The 17,073-nt window shown below is 42.5% G+C and overlaps 1 protein-coding gene across 5 annotated transcripts in view; it reads left to right on the forward strand.

The window, feature by feature from the left end:
• sema6a (sema domain, transmembrane domain (TM), and cytoplasmic domain, (semaphorin) 6A) overlaps positions 1-17,073 on the forward strand; it is a 116,688-nt gene that overhangs the window by 53,824 nt on the left and 45,791 nt on the right. For all 5 annotated transcript variants that reach the window (XM_061729419.1, XM_061729417.1, XM_061729418.1 and 2 more), the window contains 5 exons: positions 6,517-6,577; positions 7,781-7,843; positions 8,295-8,396; positions 15,133-15,223; positions 16,541-16,660. In XM_061729419.1, the coding sequence (XP_061585403.1) occupies positions 6,517-6,577; positions 7,781-7,843; positions 8,295-8,396; positions 15,133-15,223; positions 16,541-16,660 (437 nt within the window). The remainder of the gene's footprint in view (positions 1-6,516; positions 6,578-7,780; positions 7,844-8,294; positions 8,397-15,132; positions 15,224-16,540; positions 16,661-17,073) is intronic.

Below are 17,073 nucleotides of genomic sequence, written 5' to 3' on the forward strand. Positions count from 1 at the left end.
ATCAGAGTGTGTGTGTGTGTGTGTGTGTGTGTGTGTGTGTGTGTGTGTGTGTGTGTGTGTGTGTGTGTGTGTGTGTGTGTGTGTGTGTGTGTGTGTGTGTGTGTGTGTGTGTGTGTGTGTGCGCGTGCGCGTGCGTGTGCGTGTGTGTGAAAGAACTGAAGGACCAAAATTTGTAGTTGCCATTTGTTGTCACACAGAGACACACACTTACACACAAAAAAAAAAAAAAAAAAAATCCAGATTACCTTCTCTCAGTTGAGTCCACTGGAACAGTTGTGCCTCTGTGGATGCTGTTTCTCCCTGTTGGGTTTCTTTGGTTCTCGCACTGAAGGCCACTGGAGTCTCCATTATTGTAGCTCCACCAAATCCTGTTAAAGCCCACTAATGACTGGGATTACACGGTTGCCTCCTCTCTCTCTCTCTCCCTCTCTCTCTATTTGCAGCACCAACGACACCCAGCCAGGTCCACACTCTGAGACAAAGCTTAGAGGTCCAGTAATCATAATCACCTGAAAAAAACAAGTTTTTATTCAAAAACATTTCTCTTCAAAGCAAGAAAAATGCCTTCTATCTCCTGCTGTTTTTGATATTTGGACCAATTCTTCTGAAGTAAGGCATGCGGTGATTCATGCTCTGTAATTACTGTGACATTATTATTACAGCAGGAAATGAAGTTACATTTGTCGTGGCCACTTTAGTTGCTTAATGAGGACCAACTAGAGTACCGAACAAGGGAAAAGTTAGAGCTTTTAGCTATCATCAGCTGTGATGCTAAAACATTTCTGCTTTCAGTCCCTATTCCCTCGGCTTTTTTCATACGTATAAGATTTAAGCAGAAAACAACTTTTTCATGTTCAGGTAGTCAGTTCGGCGAAACAAAAACACCTTTCAGTAACTTAAGTAGATGCACTGCGACTGAAGCCAAATGCTCTCTGTTGGTTTTGTCACTGCCATGTTACTCATCACCTTGGTAACCTGGAAAAAAAAAGAAATAGAGGAGACATAGTGAGATTTCCAACAAGATTTTCAAAGGGCAACATCATGATGTTTTAGCAAAATATTAGTGTACAGAGGTAAATATAAAATCTGTGACGACAACTGTACAACATCAATATTAACAACAATATTAACACTAAAGGAACCATGAGAGAGAAAGAGAGTGAGAATAACTGAATGACAAAAGATCCAGAACAATACCCTTACTTCTAATATTGGTTAATTGTGTCAAACGTTTTACTTTATCTGACACGCCATCTTAGTTTTGGAGCCAAGCTGCAAATAAATACATTTGATATACAATACAATACAATACAATAAATACAATTTGAACAATGACGATAGAAATGAAAGTAAAACACAATTAAAACATGAATGATCTCACATGAAACCTTTTTGTTAAATACGCCGTTGTGCCTCTGGAATTGTCGGCTTGTGGGAGACCTTATCCCACAACAACAACATGTTAATATAGCTAGCCATCTTGCATGTAGAACAGGGATCCTGCAGGGAGCGGTCTGATTGCTGAGTAAGGAACATACCACACGAAATGTCAATGTCTCCAAGAACTGCATGACATTTCCCTACCCGCGTTTTCCTTCCTTCCCTTTTTTTTTTTACCACATATTTGAATTTAAAACGGGTAAATCGATTATAAAGTACAAATTGCAAACTTTAAGATGCAGTAAATCCTTGTGGGGAAATGTGGCAAATACTTTGAGACCACATGTAAAGAAGTCGACATCTTTAATGCAGTTACTTTTTTGTTTACACATACCTGCTTAATTGCACGCTCAAGCTCGTACCCCTCACCCCACTAACGCAGCCACACACAGAAACGCACACATGCACACACAAAGGCAAATGTGTGGAGAATGTGAAAACCCATAATGAGAAGTTCAACCTTCAAAAAGAACAACCTGCCTCGGCTTGGGGGTGGATGAACCCTGGCTTGTTGCATTTCATGCCACCGCATCACCCAGGGCCTCTCGATGCCCTCAGCTCATTCAGAACTTCGACAACTCCTTTCACAGCCCAGAGGTGCCTGCTGGCTCCCCCAGTTCCCTCCCATCCACTTTGTGAAGAGGATTTGAACCAGTGAAAGCCAAAACAATGTACAATGGGCCCTCCTCCACCACCCATGATCCAGTTATGAACAGGGAGGTATATGGGTGAAGAGGTTGAAACAAGAGAAAGGGCTTGAGGTAGAAACGAGTGTGGATTTGCAGCCATTTAGTTTTTTTTTTTCGGAAAGTGGGGTGGTGGCTTAGGTGTGGGATGCATGCTAATCACATTCTCCTCTCGGAGTGTGAGATACTTTGACAAAGAAATGCAGATGGACCAAGCTGGCCTGTAGTTACCCCAGAAGAACTGTGCTGTTATGAAAACGGCATTCTTCGGCACAAAGACCCAGTGTTTTCATGGCTACTTGCTCAGCGCAGAACCGCTATGTCACTCTGCTATAGTCAGCCTCGCACCCTCACCATTGCTCAGTTGTTCTACTGTCTCGATCACTCAGCTCCTTGCTCTCTGCATGTACCCATCCTTCTACAATGTCTCCATATTTGTGCCCAGCAGGATATTTGCATGCCTTCCATCCTACTCACTCATATTTGTCACTGAATTTTGGGAAATGCTCGGCCCGCGCCAAGTTTTTCCACACTGACATCCAAAGATCTGCAGTCCAGTGTCCAGTGTCAAAGGCTTTTGTCATTTCATTTCCCTCTGACTTTTACTGTTTTGAAATACATTCATCAGTCCTATAGTCTTAACTCCAAATGTGAGACTAGTTTAACGGAGAATACAGCTTTGAGTTTGTTCCATTTTAGCAGTTCTGGAGAGGGAATAAGGGTTTAATCAGACTCAGTTTGAGGTTTCTAGCTCAGCAGAATGGGATTAAATACTCATAACATTAAGGTATTTACAAATCCTCAAACAAAATTTACATCTCATCAAAGAAAGAGCTTTTTTCAACGTCTGTTCTCTGTAAAACCATAAAGACATCCTATTATAGCTCTGTTTGTGTACTGTGCTTAAGTAGTGCCTGACAGTTTTCATAAACAAAATGGTTTTAAACCAATGCTCCACCTTCAGCTAGCCTCTGCTTTCTGTCTGAAAACATAACAGACTTACTTTCTTCCAATATGTTCCAGTATTGAGGATTTGAGAACAGTTTAAATGTCAAGATCCTCATTTTTTAGCAGCTTGTCAAAACATGTGGAATGATTTCAGTTTTCACAATGCTTTTAATCTTTTGCTCTTTTGCAAAAATGTGCTCTTAGTTTTAAGTGGCTCAAGAGGTCGTGCTAAGGTCATGTGTTGAAGATTTTTATTCATTTTTTTTATCTTATCAAGAAATAAAGTTTAATCAAATCAAACTGCTAATTTCTAAATTTGCATTAACTGCAAATCTTTAGTGTTTCTGTTGTAATATTAGACCCTAAGACAACATTGGAACTCTTGATCTACAGTCAGAGGTCTTCAAACTACAACGGCCGTGAATAAAGTTCTTGAAAACTGAGCCGATGCTTTTATCTCTCTCTTTTTCACTTTGAAGTCATGTAGATGTGGCTCAAACAGCGGGAGAAAGCGGGCATGTCATAATATGAGTTCAGGTGCACGGCTGAGGAGGTGAAAGGCTGCATGTGTGAATCCAGGCGATCGTGTTGGGATTTTATACGTGCGGGCTGCTGGGGGAGGGGTGGGATGGGGTTCCTCTGTGCACATGTGTGTGTGTGTGTGTTTGTAGAGCTGGTGTTGACACAGACACAGCCGCTCTATTGTCCTCCTCCATCTCCAGTCAGGATGTTTGAGGGACGCCTCCTGGCTTGGCTCCCTCTAATCTCTGCTGGAACCAGAAACCCCGTGGCTGGAAGGCCACGGCCATCGAGGACACGGTCAACACCGACACATGAGAGCTGCAGAACAGGGAGAATGGCTTACTTTTAAGAATGACAGAACAGATTTTGTATGAGCTGTTTTAAGGAATGCAACCAGGGATTCATTCTAAATCTGTAAAGTAACCCTTAGATTTAATAGCTGTAGATTAATCATGGTATGATACATAATCATCTCTATTGAGAAGTTTCTTCTCTTTATTAAAAAATTAGTCCAGACGAAGGAAAATATGGTTGTGTGATGGTTGCCTTAAAATATTAAAAGGCTTTGAGGTGCAAATTTGACCTGAGATGCTCAATTTTTGATCAAAGTAGAAAAACTAATTAGAAAACATGTTAAGCAAAAACCGTGGAGTGTGTTTAGGTCAACAACCAACGGATTTGAAATGGTCTCTCGTCATTTTAAAGGTCATATATTGTTTTTTTTCTCTTTTAAACAACAAGACACATTTTTGTGCTTTAAAACATATATTTTGATGTCTCAAATGACAACTAACTTAAAAACGTTGACATAACACAACGCTGTGTCTTTGTTTTAGGGCCAACCTGTTCAGGTTTGCAGGCAACCTTAACATCACAGACCCAGATCCACAACTATCCAGCTCCTCCACATTAATCCCCACCTTGCACGTGGGAAATGTTTTGTTCTTGCTTTTTGGCTTTCGGTTTAACAGGAAATTCATGCAGTCGACTAATCAGTTTGGCGCGCAGTAATGTGAACTTAGTTTGCTCTTTCTTCAGACTCTGAACTGTATGTGTTTCGTAAGAGCGCGCGTCATTGGTTACGGAGTATAATTGTGTCCAAATTTAAATTTGCATGGGAGCACAAAGCTGTTCCCTTATCTTAAAATAGGCACCCTGAAAGGAATAGGGGGTGCAGGGGGGTGACTCACGCCATCCCCCAAAACCAGAAGATAAAAATGCAATAAACGAGATTTTTGAAAGCCAGTTTGAGGAAGGATGTTCAGCCGACAGCTCTAATTGGTCTGTATTTTTGTTTTGAATTAATGACTATCTCATCTTTGTAAAAAACTGATATTGCAGATAAGCAAAAATATAGTGTTTGTGACAACGTGATCTCGTGGAAACACCTGAAACAAATGCAGCCACTTAATGATTATCCATTAATGGCACATGATGTGCTGAAATTACATCCTGGTTTTTTTGGAAGCAGTACCAACGACAGCTTAGTTAGTGAAATCTCGGCCTGTTGATGCCACACCAAGTCCTCTGCTCAACTGAGGTCCCACAAAGACCTAGAATTGTACCTTTCCGAGGAGAGTGACAGGAGACGTCATCCGGTTCTCATTTTTCTGTTGCCCTAAACACTCGCCGGTTGTTACTTTCATTTTCAGTAGCTGTGTTTGTTTCAGTTCCAGTCTGTTTTTTTTGATAATTTCAGGAAAAAAAGGAAACTATTAAGGTTAGCATCAATTTCAGTTTAGACATGGACAGAAGGAGATATCAAAGCTGGAAGCAGATTTCCTCCAAAACCTCACTGGGAAACCTTCCTTTTCCACTGAGAAAACAGAACTGTTGTGCTAATTTCAACTTCTCTCCAAGATTAATTATTCAATTTAATCTTTTTGGTTGATAACGTCCAGTAGGCTGGGCTTTATCCTGGAAGAGACAGCGGTGGCCGCCAGGAAAGCGATATAAGTGGATTCATTTCAAGGTGCCTGTTTCTCCAAAGGCTTTATTAGATTTAGTTAATGAGAGTGCAAGGCAGGCTGGCTGTCTGAGCGCAGGTTGGGGAGCTGGAACGTAATTAAGCCGTGAGTCTGACGATGCCACTGTTACACACTTTGATTAAAAACACCCTCAGCAGCTAATCTCCACCAAATTAAAGCAGTTACATCGTTTGGCATGGTCACCTTTGGTTCTCTCCTCAAATGAGATAAATCCCTCTGTCTTTCGAATACCTCGATAGACACCACCTCCACTCCCTCCGCCCTCCATCTCCATGTCTGCACCCTAATTCTCCATGGTAAGTAGGTGTAGCTACATGCCTGGTCAACCAGCCGGCCTGCCTGTCTGTCTGAGATGTAGTTAACCCTTTGGAGTTTTATGTCTTCCATATGCCCTGCTGGGGCCTTTATGGCTGGAATGCGTAATACAGGAGAAGCCTGTATATTTCCAGGCCAGCACACATAAGTCTTCTTGTTCAAGCTATAATGAGTGTTAGTATAGATTTCCTGTGGCTCAAACACTAGACTTAATTGACCCGAACAGCTCTGAGTGACTTGGCACCTCCCGTCTCAACCTTCCCTCCTCTCTCACCCCCCATCAAGACCTTTCTCGGGGACAAAGGGGCTTTTGTCCGCCGGCCTGCGCCGCAGTGCTCCAAACCTTTGTTGACTGTTTCTGTCTGGCAGAGCAAATAGCTCTGACCCGCTTTTGTTTATTGTCATTTTTTGAAGTTTGAACAAAGTTTATACAAAGCTCGATTTTCTGATGTTGTTTGATGGCTGCAGGGGGAAAACATGGCGGAAGAAAAAAAGACACAGATTTATTTATTTTTGCTGATTTTTTTTTTCTTTCTGTTTGTTGCTGTGTGGCCGCTTAAAACTTCTCATCTCTCTCTCTCTTTCTCTGCTTTCTCTTAACCTCCCATCGTCTGCAGGGATCACATATACACGGTGGAAACAGACACTGCCAACGGTGACGAGATCTTTTTCACGAAGGTGAGTGAGACGGCGGACGCTTTGAGGATTCATCCTTCACGGTGTGTCGTGATTGACAGCGGCAAGCCCGGTGACCTCACTCATGTGTGTTTGTGTGTTAACGTGGTTGTATGCATGATTGGATTCACGTGTCCGTCAACACTCCTACTTTCCCAACCCGATCACCTGCCGTGCTTGCCGTGGTGACCCCGTTAAGAAGATTATCCAATCAATCAGTTACCAAACTGCCTGCGTCATCCACGCTCATCAGTGGGACAGCGGAAGAGCTGATCGCCGTCTAACGGAAGCTGAGAGGAGGAAGGATGTAGAGAATTAGACGGGGGGGACTGATAGGTGCACATGAGAAGGGGGAAAGAAATTGGAAAATAAACAAATCTCAGTGATTAGAAAGGTGAGATGAGTTGCAAGATGGAGAGGAAAATGATCAGTGCAGTTCAGACTAGTCCAAAATGACCCCGTGCTTCCCTCAGCTCTCTGCCGTATTAATCCACTCTCCAATTCTTTTTCAAAACACTCTCCGCTGGCATCACTTGCCCTTAACATAATGCATGCAAACAGAATTCAAACAAGGCCACTCTCGAGTACACAACCACCCTCCATCTCGCCATCTCCTCCACTTCAGTGTCAAAGCCCAGCGAGTGGGTCTTAATGAGAGCAGGCTGCAGATGAAAGACTGGTGGGAGACGCGTAGATTGATTGATGACTGGGGGTCTTTAATCAGCGGCTGAGCTCCAAACATGTTGAACAACAGCGGCGGGTACGAAGTGGCCTGAGCCTGCGACTCAGCGCTGACCCTCAGACCACACAGGGAGGGGACCGGAGTCCTGTGTGTGTGTGTGTTTGAACGTGTGTGTGCATGTTTGCATTGATTGATAAGCGTGCGTGAGAGGGAGCGCGGTTCGCCCTTGGACAGACTCCGCTCTGATCCGGGGTCAGTATCGTATTTCTTTTCTCGCTGCCAGAGAGTTAGATGTTCAAGGAGGTAAGCTGATCTTGAGTCAGTGCTTAGAATAAAATTCACCTCGGCACAGGTGTCTCATGGGGGGGAATCAATGATGGGGAATCTTAGATGATGGTTATTGATCACTGTATTGATTATAGATATCAAGCCAAACAGATCTGCCTGCTTTATCATGCTGCCTTAACGTTTAGCTTTTTTCTATTATTCTCCCTCATACCATCTTTTCATTTTTCTTCCCTCAGAAACTGACATGGAAGTCCAGACAGGGAGACGTGGACACCTGCAGAATGAAAGGGAAACATAAGGTGGAGAAAGCACACGCATACAAACTTTATTTATGGAATAAATGCCATCTCATTTTTCACAAAAACACCCCAAAGTTGGATATACAATATGAACTCACTAGTCTCGTCTTTTCCTTGTCTTTCTCTTTCTCTCTCACACACACGCTAAGACCCTAAAGTGCAATTACACACTCCTTTTTATTCCCTAATTATCTCATTAAATAGCCATTGAACTGCATGTAATCATTTACTTTAAGTATAAAGAAATGCTACCTGAGTTTGTATGTTCAACGTTCGTTACATGCCTCTCCCACTTGCACACGCTGTGCTTCAAAAGAAAAACAAGAAACGACTTGATGTTTTACAAACCGCGCGTGGCTATCAGTGTACAAGTATAAAGACACAAATGTCACCATGGACTTCCTTTCTTCTCTTTGTCTTTGTTTCTGTCGCTGCCCTGCGCTCCCTGAAGGATGAGTGTCATAATTTCATCAAAGTGCTCCTGCAACAAAATGACGACACCTTGTTTGTTTGTGGAACAAACGCTTTCAACCCCTCCTGTCGAACCTACAAGGTAGGGAAGCACGCGCATCTACGCTCTCAAACGCATACATTTTACCTCCGTGGTGGGAATTTGACACGCAGACTTCACACATAGTTCATCTTAACAACCCCCCGACCTTTTTTCTTTCTTACTGTGTTGCAAAAACACTTTTAAAGGAATTTTTTGACCCCTGGTGTGTGAGTTTAGAAAAGGTAACCTATAGCAATATGGGTTTGCATGGATGACTTTCACAGCTCTGCAGGATTCCTCCTAAATCTTTATCTCCAGGTTTTCATGCTTGATTTAGAAGCACAGAAACCACACACACACACACACACACACACACACACACACACACACACACACACACACACACACACACACACACACACACACACACACACACACACACACACACAATGTAAAATGCAGGTGAAGGTACGATCCTGAAACTCAATTCAGCGTATCCTGTGAACTCCTTCCTGGTCATATTCGTGCGGGCAAGTCTTCAATAGTCTCAGGATCCCTTCAGGAAAAGTAAAACCATGAAAAGAATTGATGCGTTTTATTGACCTTCGGTCAAAAAAAGACAGCAGATAGAGACCGAGATTGACTTGGGTGGAAAAAAATAGAGACGTCAATAAAAAAGGGATGAGGAAAGAAGAGTAGGGCTTTGTGCAGAGAGGAGGCACATGACCAAAAATAAGACGTAGATGGACTGAAAAAGTGCTAATTTGTTTTCTTTCCCCCAGTGACATAAATCTGAGAAGAGCTATTAAGAGCTATTTCAATAAGTCAAAGAAAATAACCTCTGTCCAGACCAGCAGCAAGATCCTCCATAATAATGTGCCTGAATCTAAACATAGCAACTCGACTTCACGTGCCAGTTTGAACTGCAAGTAGAGGTTTGGCATCTTATAGAAAATGGTATGGACGAAGATCAGTTTATGTCAGAAATAAGACCAGAGTGTTCTTTGTTGGAAACAAATACCCCTTGCATAATTACAGACTCAAATCCAACCTTTTGATTTAATGCTCAGACTGACAGGGTCTGAAACATTTACACAAGTCTCTTTTTTCAGGAATCCTTAAGAAGTTTAATTAAATTGAATTATTTGAACATGAATTCAGTGGCAAAAAAACAATCAAACTGTTAGTTTTGTGAGGAAGAGGCCAATCACGCCCCTTCTAAGTTTGTTTTGGTCAGAACGCCACCGTTTAATGTTGTGGCAACTGATTCGGCCTCGCATGCATGCGTGTTAATCCCTCCTTTCTACTAAATTAACTGCACTTTAATTAACCTCTCACAAAGAAAGAGACCGGAGTCAAAATTCGGTTGGTTTTCCCAAGACGGAGAGATTTCTGAAGCGCTTGAAGAGCTCCAGGTTTCTTTTCAACTTTTTTTTTTTAAAGATCAAAACACTGTGGTGTGAACTTGACATGACACACATCCACAGATTCCTTTCTTTGCAGCAACTTGGACGACTAGCTGTTAATAAAGCAGTTTTTCTTTTTTATGAAAAAAAAACTTGAAAAAGTCAATTATAATTGGAATTCAAGAAAGAAATTATGAAAATGTGTGGCACATATATTCCCTGAATCTGCTGAGAAATGAAAAGTCATTATCAAAATAATTTCATTAATGCTTTGTAAATAACTGTGTATTATATTCTGGAACAATCAGCTACGATCACCTTGTGCAGAAATGCAAGGACAGACAGAAAATAAAATTAAGGAGCAGACAGAGAGGCAGGAGGGCTGAGAGACTCAGCAGCGGTTCTGTGCTGACGATTGTTATTGTCTGCTTTGTTGGGATGTGATGCGACAGCCACAGCTCGCGGAGATGCTATCTATGTAGCCTGTGGGGAACACTCTCCTGCTTTGGTCCACTAGATCTGTTTATCAGAAAAACAAGATATTTCCGCTCCGTTGCTTTTGTGGTTCAGCATGCTAAGCCCACAGAGTGGATGTCTTTCAATTCACCGACTCCTCCTGCAGGGAAAGTGGAATTTATGTCTCTGCATTTATCAGGGGTGGTTAGCTTTTATAGCGCCTCTGGTTATGGTTTCAAGGTTTGTTTTAGCTATTACTGCACTGAAATTACTGCTAGTCTACTCAAGTTTAGGGGAAGGGAGGGGGAAATGTTGTAAAGGACTGGGCATACTTACCTGTAGCACATAAAATCAGTGCTTTTAAATCTTTGAAAAAAAAAATTCTGATTATGGTATGTTTACTGATTATATTTAGTTTACTAAATCACGCAGACCCCCGTGACCCTGCAAATTATAAAGCGGGTATAGATAATGGATGGATGGATGGATTTAGTTTACTATTTAGTTTACTGGAATAGAATTTATAGCTGGAAATATGATTGTGCTATTATTAAAATCACATTTCTTACAGTGTAAATGTTGTCAAAAGAGCAGTTCTTTATTATTGGATTATCATCAAAATTCCTGGATACATGCACAAGAAAAAAAGAGTGTTTGCACGCCCTCGAATGCTGACAACTGCTTAAAAAATGCAGCTTTACAAAACACACATTTTACAAAACCTTCACACACATACAGACGCGCGCACACACACACACACACGCACGCACACACGCACGCACGCACGCACGCACGCACACACACACACACACACACACACACACACACACACACACACCTCGCTGCTGGCAGGCTGGCAGGCTCTCTGAACAGATAGCAAGGCCTTTGATGGCCTGTTGAGCCCATCCAGGCAGCTTGGTTAAAAGTGTGTGTCGTGTGTGTGTTTGAGTGTGCATGTGGTTAAATCCACCTTGGCCACAGTTTGCCTCTCCATCTCTCCAGTGTGACAGCACTGAAAAGAGCTTCTGTTTCGGGGCCAGCCTCATCCCACATTAATCAACAGCGATGCGAGGGCAGGCGAGAGGGACTGGGAGGCATGGCAGGGGAGGAGAGGTGCTGGGAGATGGGGGGACAGAAGGGGCAGAGAGGGCGCCTGCCCAAACTAGCGACATCCCACGTTATTTTCTGCTCTGGCACCTTCCCCGCATGGTTAGCTCTTTATTTTCAACCACTCTCTGAATTTTGTATTATCTGCCTTTTTCTTTTTCTTTTTTTTTTAACAAGCCTATCAAATTTTCTCTCTTCTTTTCTACAAATGCATTGTAAAAACATACAGTTAAAGACACCACAGTCTTTTTGCCCCAACTTCACACAGCACACATCTCCATTTTTCATCTATTCATCCCTCCTACCTCTACACTCCTCTTCTTTCTTCTTGTGCCAGCCTTAATTCCTCTGTTGCTCTCACCACTCCCCTCCATCTTTCCCTCTGTTGCTTTCACCCCTCTGTCACTCCCGTGCTGTGTTGTAATAATAAACACCCCATCCAGCTGGGCTGATATGTGAATGGAGTCAGTTTCATCGCTTGTTGCCGGGTGAAGCAGGAGGAATACGCGGGGAGTCTTTGAGGCTCCGAGTCCCAGGTGATGTGTGCTGCACTTGAAGAGGGTTGGAGGTCTTTCCTTTTGAACAGTTTTTTTTTTATTTGCACAATTAAGTCTTATTGAAATTGGTAATGTGAAAAAAAAAAAAGGACATGCGGGTGACTGTTGACATAAATTAGGTTCCGCTCCTGCTGGTTAGCACACATTATTTCTATCAACACATGCAGAAAAACTCCGCTTTCGAACTCTTTCGCGGTCATGGAAAAAGCTTTGATCCTGCCAGTCCTCGGAAACAGGTTGCAGAGAGAACTGGGCCGCAGCTATTAATCTCCCAGGGAGATGTGTCCTTTTGTTTTTTGGTTTACGAAAAACTCTTCCAGACCAGGTGTGAACTTGTGCACCCGACCTCTATGGACAGAGAGGCTTGTTGCAGGTGGAAATACGGGATGCACGCAAACATATGCGCTGGAACTGAACCCAGCTGCAAACTGTAGGTCACCCCTCTCCCACTCCAGCAACTGGGACAAAATCAATAACCGTTCAAACGGTTTATCAGTCAGGAACCACGGATCTACTCAAGTACAGAATGCAAAGAAAAGAGAAGAGAGCGATTTACTTTGTGTATTAAATAAAATATCTCAAGAAAGCTATTTCAAGGAGTTAGTAATTAGGATGCTGGCTCGGTTTATCCCATGTTTGTCCGCAGTAAGACTTCACAAATCCTTCAGCAATGATAAATAAAGCTCACTACAGAGTCCTTAGAAATCAGCAGAGACATAGAATCAGCACCTCAATGTGAATTCTGAACCAATTATAACACTCCTGATGGGCATGTTTTGGCTCTACATTCTGTTTGTCTAATTAATTAACATATAGCCTATGGAAAACGCCAATGAGCCGTTGTAGTAATTAATTCATCTACACTGTACCCCAAGCCAAGGTTACTGTGCTTTCAATCTGCAAAAAAGATATAGCAGATCCCCAGAGAGCAGCGCGTTGTCAAGACAGGCCCGGCAACATGTGACAAGGCTTCAATTCCCCTCCCATTATTCTGAATTGTGACTCCACAAAGCTGAAGCGCTTCTGTTTTTTGTTGCATCCAGTGGTGCTGACAGCATAATAATGTTTGCCTGGTAAATAATGTAAAAAAAAAAAAAAGGGAGAGAGAAAATATATCCCTTTGCCAGCTTAAACATTAAATATCTTTACGTTTAGAAATGCTGCGGCGGAGCGTGGCAGATTTATGGAGTTTTGCTGCCCCTTTTTCAACATATTGAATATTGCTTTTGACAAGGCTAATAGCATGGAAGGGAGCGCAAGGGTGCAGTTTGGCTGCGCATGCCAACTCTACAGGAGACTGGAGCCATACGCATATCTGTGGCTGGGCTGGGAGTGCCTTCCTCTGTTCAAACGGCAGGAACAGATTAGTGACAGCCGGCCAAGCCCAGCAGACAGAGGTCACTACCTCGGTGAAATCAACGGAGGAGTTGACGGGAGTGGGGGTGACTGCAGTGGTGTGAGAGATACGCCAGTGGATGTTTGTGTTGCGTTGAGTGTGGGAGTGCTTGTGTTAGGTAGATGACACGGAATCTACTGACATTTTTTTTAGCCTAACTAGGTTCCCGTGTCAGTTTGTACAACCGTGGGCTCCGATTCAGTGGGCGCACCTGATCTTAAGCTCCTCATGTCACTTACGATTAGGACTCTCTAATCTAACATTACAGTCTCTCCTGTCTAATAACAATAGATGTCCAGGTTGCCAACATATGTTATTCCAATATCATTTCTAAAGAAACAGGGAAAAAAATGAGAGAATCCCTGCTACTGGTGGTTATATGTTCGTTTTAAAAGGTCACTTGCAGTTTTTTTTTCTACCAAATCGTGCCCTACTATTTCTCTGGCAAGCTTTCCAGTGTTGTGCCGGAGTGTGTGTGACCTTTTTGGTGGGCAGATGATAACCATGTCCGCTGAGATAAGAATAGAAAACAAAAAGACCTGTTTGGAGACCAGAAAACAGCAGCGTAAGCAGCAGCAGTTAGCAGCAGCAGTTAGGGGCCTTCGTTGGGACAACGGGAGAAAAAAGAGGGAAAAAAACAGACAGCAACCTAGATATAAACAGAGATAGCGAAGGAAAAATTACTATATATTGTGGACTCTGCAGGCAAAACTGTGTGATGTAACCACAGCCTGTGGTCAGCGCTGTCTGGCTTTTTTTTTCTTTTTTTTCCACACATCTTTTGTGTTTTTGTGTGTGTCTGAACCCCTGGTCTTCAGCCAGGGCGAGAGTGTGTCCCGGGGCATGCTGGGGAAGACAAGCCTTCCCATGGTGGGATGATACTGACCTTTCACCCACACAAGTCCGTCTGCCACACTTTCCCAGTTTCACTTTTGTAACATAACTGGGCACAAAACAAGACAAACTTGTCTGAATTCCAGTTTGCAGAGATCATCCCACCAAGATCTCAACTAGTGGCTTTTAGAAAGAGGACAGTTACTCAAAATATGTACTGTGCTCTGACAAATGGGTCATTGAACAAAAGTGGACATTGATCATGTTACGATAAAGGAAAACTCTTATCTCCAAGGTGAAGAATAAATAATTTCTTCAAACATACCAAATGGGGGGAGCGGATTTTGCCATAGGGGGTTTTCTTGATTAAGTCTGAAAAATATGACTAAAGTTTTCACAAATGTGTGATCTACTATATATAAAGTTGTGTAGTCCCTGTTTTCCTGCTTAGGGCTGTGTGTTCACCCATTTTCCCCTTTGCACATCTTTCTTTCGTCTTTGGAGGCAAAAGCTGTGACTTAAGAAATCAGGGCAGAGGAAAGTGATGCATTAAATGGCTTTAAGATCTGAGAGTAGTTAAAACTTTTCACACCAGTGCAGTTGAAAGATAAAAGATAGCAGGGAGAAGCAAACCACATCCACCCATGCTGTGAAGTATATGCCTGTGGAAAAAGTTTTTTTTTTGTTTTTTTTTTTAAATCATACTTCATGACAGTTTCCCAGACACTCCTAGATGTGTGGCTTTGATGATCCACGGGGTATTAGTTTAGGTCAAAGTTAGGTGGTGATGCTCCTGCAGCTCTTTTATATAAATGACTGCCAAATTTTACACAGTTTTCACACACAGTTATTTTTAGTTTGATCTTTTTTAACCAGTGACCTCAGAGCGTCATTGTTTTGACTTTAAAACACACTTTTTTTCCTGTATCTTTAACGTCAACTGGGATGAAGAACTTTCTAGATTTCCATATTTTTGTTTCGTACTGCAAGTTATATAGTTCTGACCCTTTTTTTGACCTTTCACCTCATCTTGACCCTAGTTGGACACCCTGGAGGCTCTGGGAGAGGAGATCAGTGGGATGGCACGCTGTCCGTATGATGCCAAGCACGCCAATGTCGCCCTCTTTGCCGGTAGGCTTCACCATTTCTCTTTTGTTCTTTTTTTTAATGTGTAGATTTTCAGTCTTTGCCTGCTTGATTTGTCATTAAAGGTAAAATGCGATTAGATAGAAGTAGATTAAGGTTTTTTTTGACAGTTTCTGATGTTGAGCCTTGAAGCAAAAAAAAAAGAAAAGAAGAAGAATCCCAATGTATTGCTATCTGCAGTCGTTAAATACTGGAACCATCTTCAGCTTGATAAGAAAGTTGATTATATTTGAGTGAGAGATTAGTTGCGGTTGTATTTAAAAAAATTTTAACAACCCTGTGGTATATTCCTATGGCGGTTTTCCAACAACACGTCAAAAAGGGAAAGCTAATCTGTGTTACGTGCAGAGGAGAAAACCGTCACACTTTGCGGTTACATTTACTCCGTGTCAAGAATTTGTTTCTTGTTAGAGTCCTTGGAAATGCATCAATAGTACTGTGGTTAAAAGAAGAAAAAATCTTTTGTCTCTGGGTTTTATTGTCCTCCCATGTCACTCTTTTTCCTTCTTATTCAGTTTCTTTCAATATGCATGGGATTTAAAGTAAGTCACAAATGGATGGGACTGGAGTGAGTCAGCTCTCTGTTGGCACGGCGCAGTCCGCAGGCTGCTAAAGACATCCACTCCCTGCTCATATTTACTGTGAGCTGATTTATGGCAGTATTGATGAGCTGTCCCTGCTGTATCAAAGCAGATGACAAGCAAATGCCAAACTTGAGCAGTTAATGTGTAGCAGAGCTGCTTGGAAAGAGCTGGAAGCACTGAGTAATCAAGAGGGTTCCTCTGACTGCTATCCTTTCAATTATGTCGTTTGAGTTTCCACTGTGGTTACAGCCGAGGCAGACTGAGGTCATTCTGGTGGTGCATTGTGTTTGTGAAGCGTATGCGTGTGTATGTATGCGCAAGGGAGCGTGTGACTGTGGCTTTCTTCGGTGCTCAGAAAACCCAACGCCAGTGCAGGGCTTTCGGTGTTCGTGCTTTTGAAGAGTGTTTGCGAGATTGGGTAATTACAGATGTCCAACATGTATAAGTGTGTGCGCGGCCTGTTTGTTGTCCATCAAAAGAATCCCTCTGGTCTGCGGCATTCGTTCATTTTCCAGGTTCTGAGTCATCTGTAAGATGTTTGTGTTTCTACTCACAAAAGAATCTCCTAGTAACTACGCGTTTCTGTCTTGATTTAATATAACTCCCTTTCACCTTTTCTCATCTTCATGGATCTTTCTGTTTCTCCTCATTCTTTCGCGCCTCCTTGTCTCCATCGCTCCTCCTAATTCCTCTTTCTGTGTCTGTGTTTCCTCTCCAGATGGCAAGCTGTACTCGGCCACCGTAACAGACTTTCTAGCGATCGATGCGGTCATCTATCGTAGCCTTGGCGACAGCCCGACTCTGCGCACTGTCAAACATGACTCCAAGTGGCTGAAAGGTGAGTTGGGGGACGCACAAACAGTTTTCATAGTTTGGACAAGATTCAGAGCTAACAAGCATTTTGGACAAGCACACTTGATAATATATTCTCCCTTTTATAATGTATGGACGACAGCATGGTGCAGAACCACTAGCGCTTATGCTACACGCTCTGCTGGATGCAGAGTTATTTTGCTGCCTTGCCCCAATTGAAATTTCTCTGCCCTCGGGTGGAGCAAGCACAAGTCCAGTATGTCAAAACTGAATGGAAGGGTCAATATTTTCTCAAATATAAATTAGTTTGCTTATATAATGGATGATAGCTTCATACTCATGCTGCTCTCAGACGGTATTTTTTACATAATTTTACAGATATTCAAGCTGTTTAGTGTGAAATATCATGCTAGAACAGTTTTTTCATGGTTTTTTCCC

Source organism: Cololabis saira, chromosome 9, assembly GCF_033807715.1.
Source record: "Cololabis saira isolate AMF1-May2022 chromosome 9, fColSai1.1, whole genome shotgun sequence".
NCBI classification, from domain to species: Eukaryota; Metazoa; Chordata; class Actinopteri; order Beloniformes; family Belonidae; genus Cololabis; species Cololabis saira.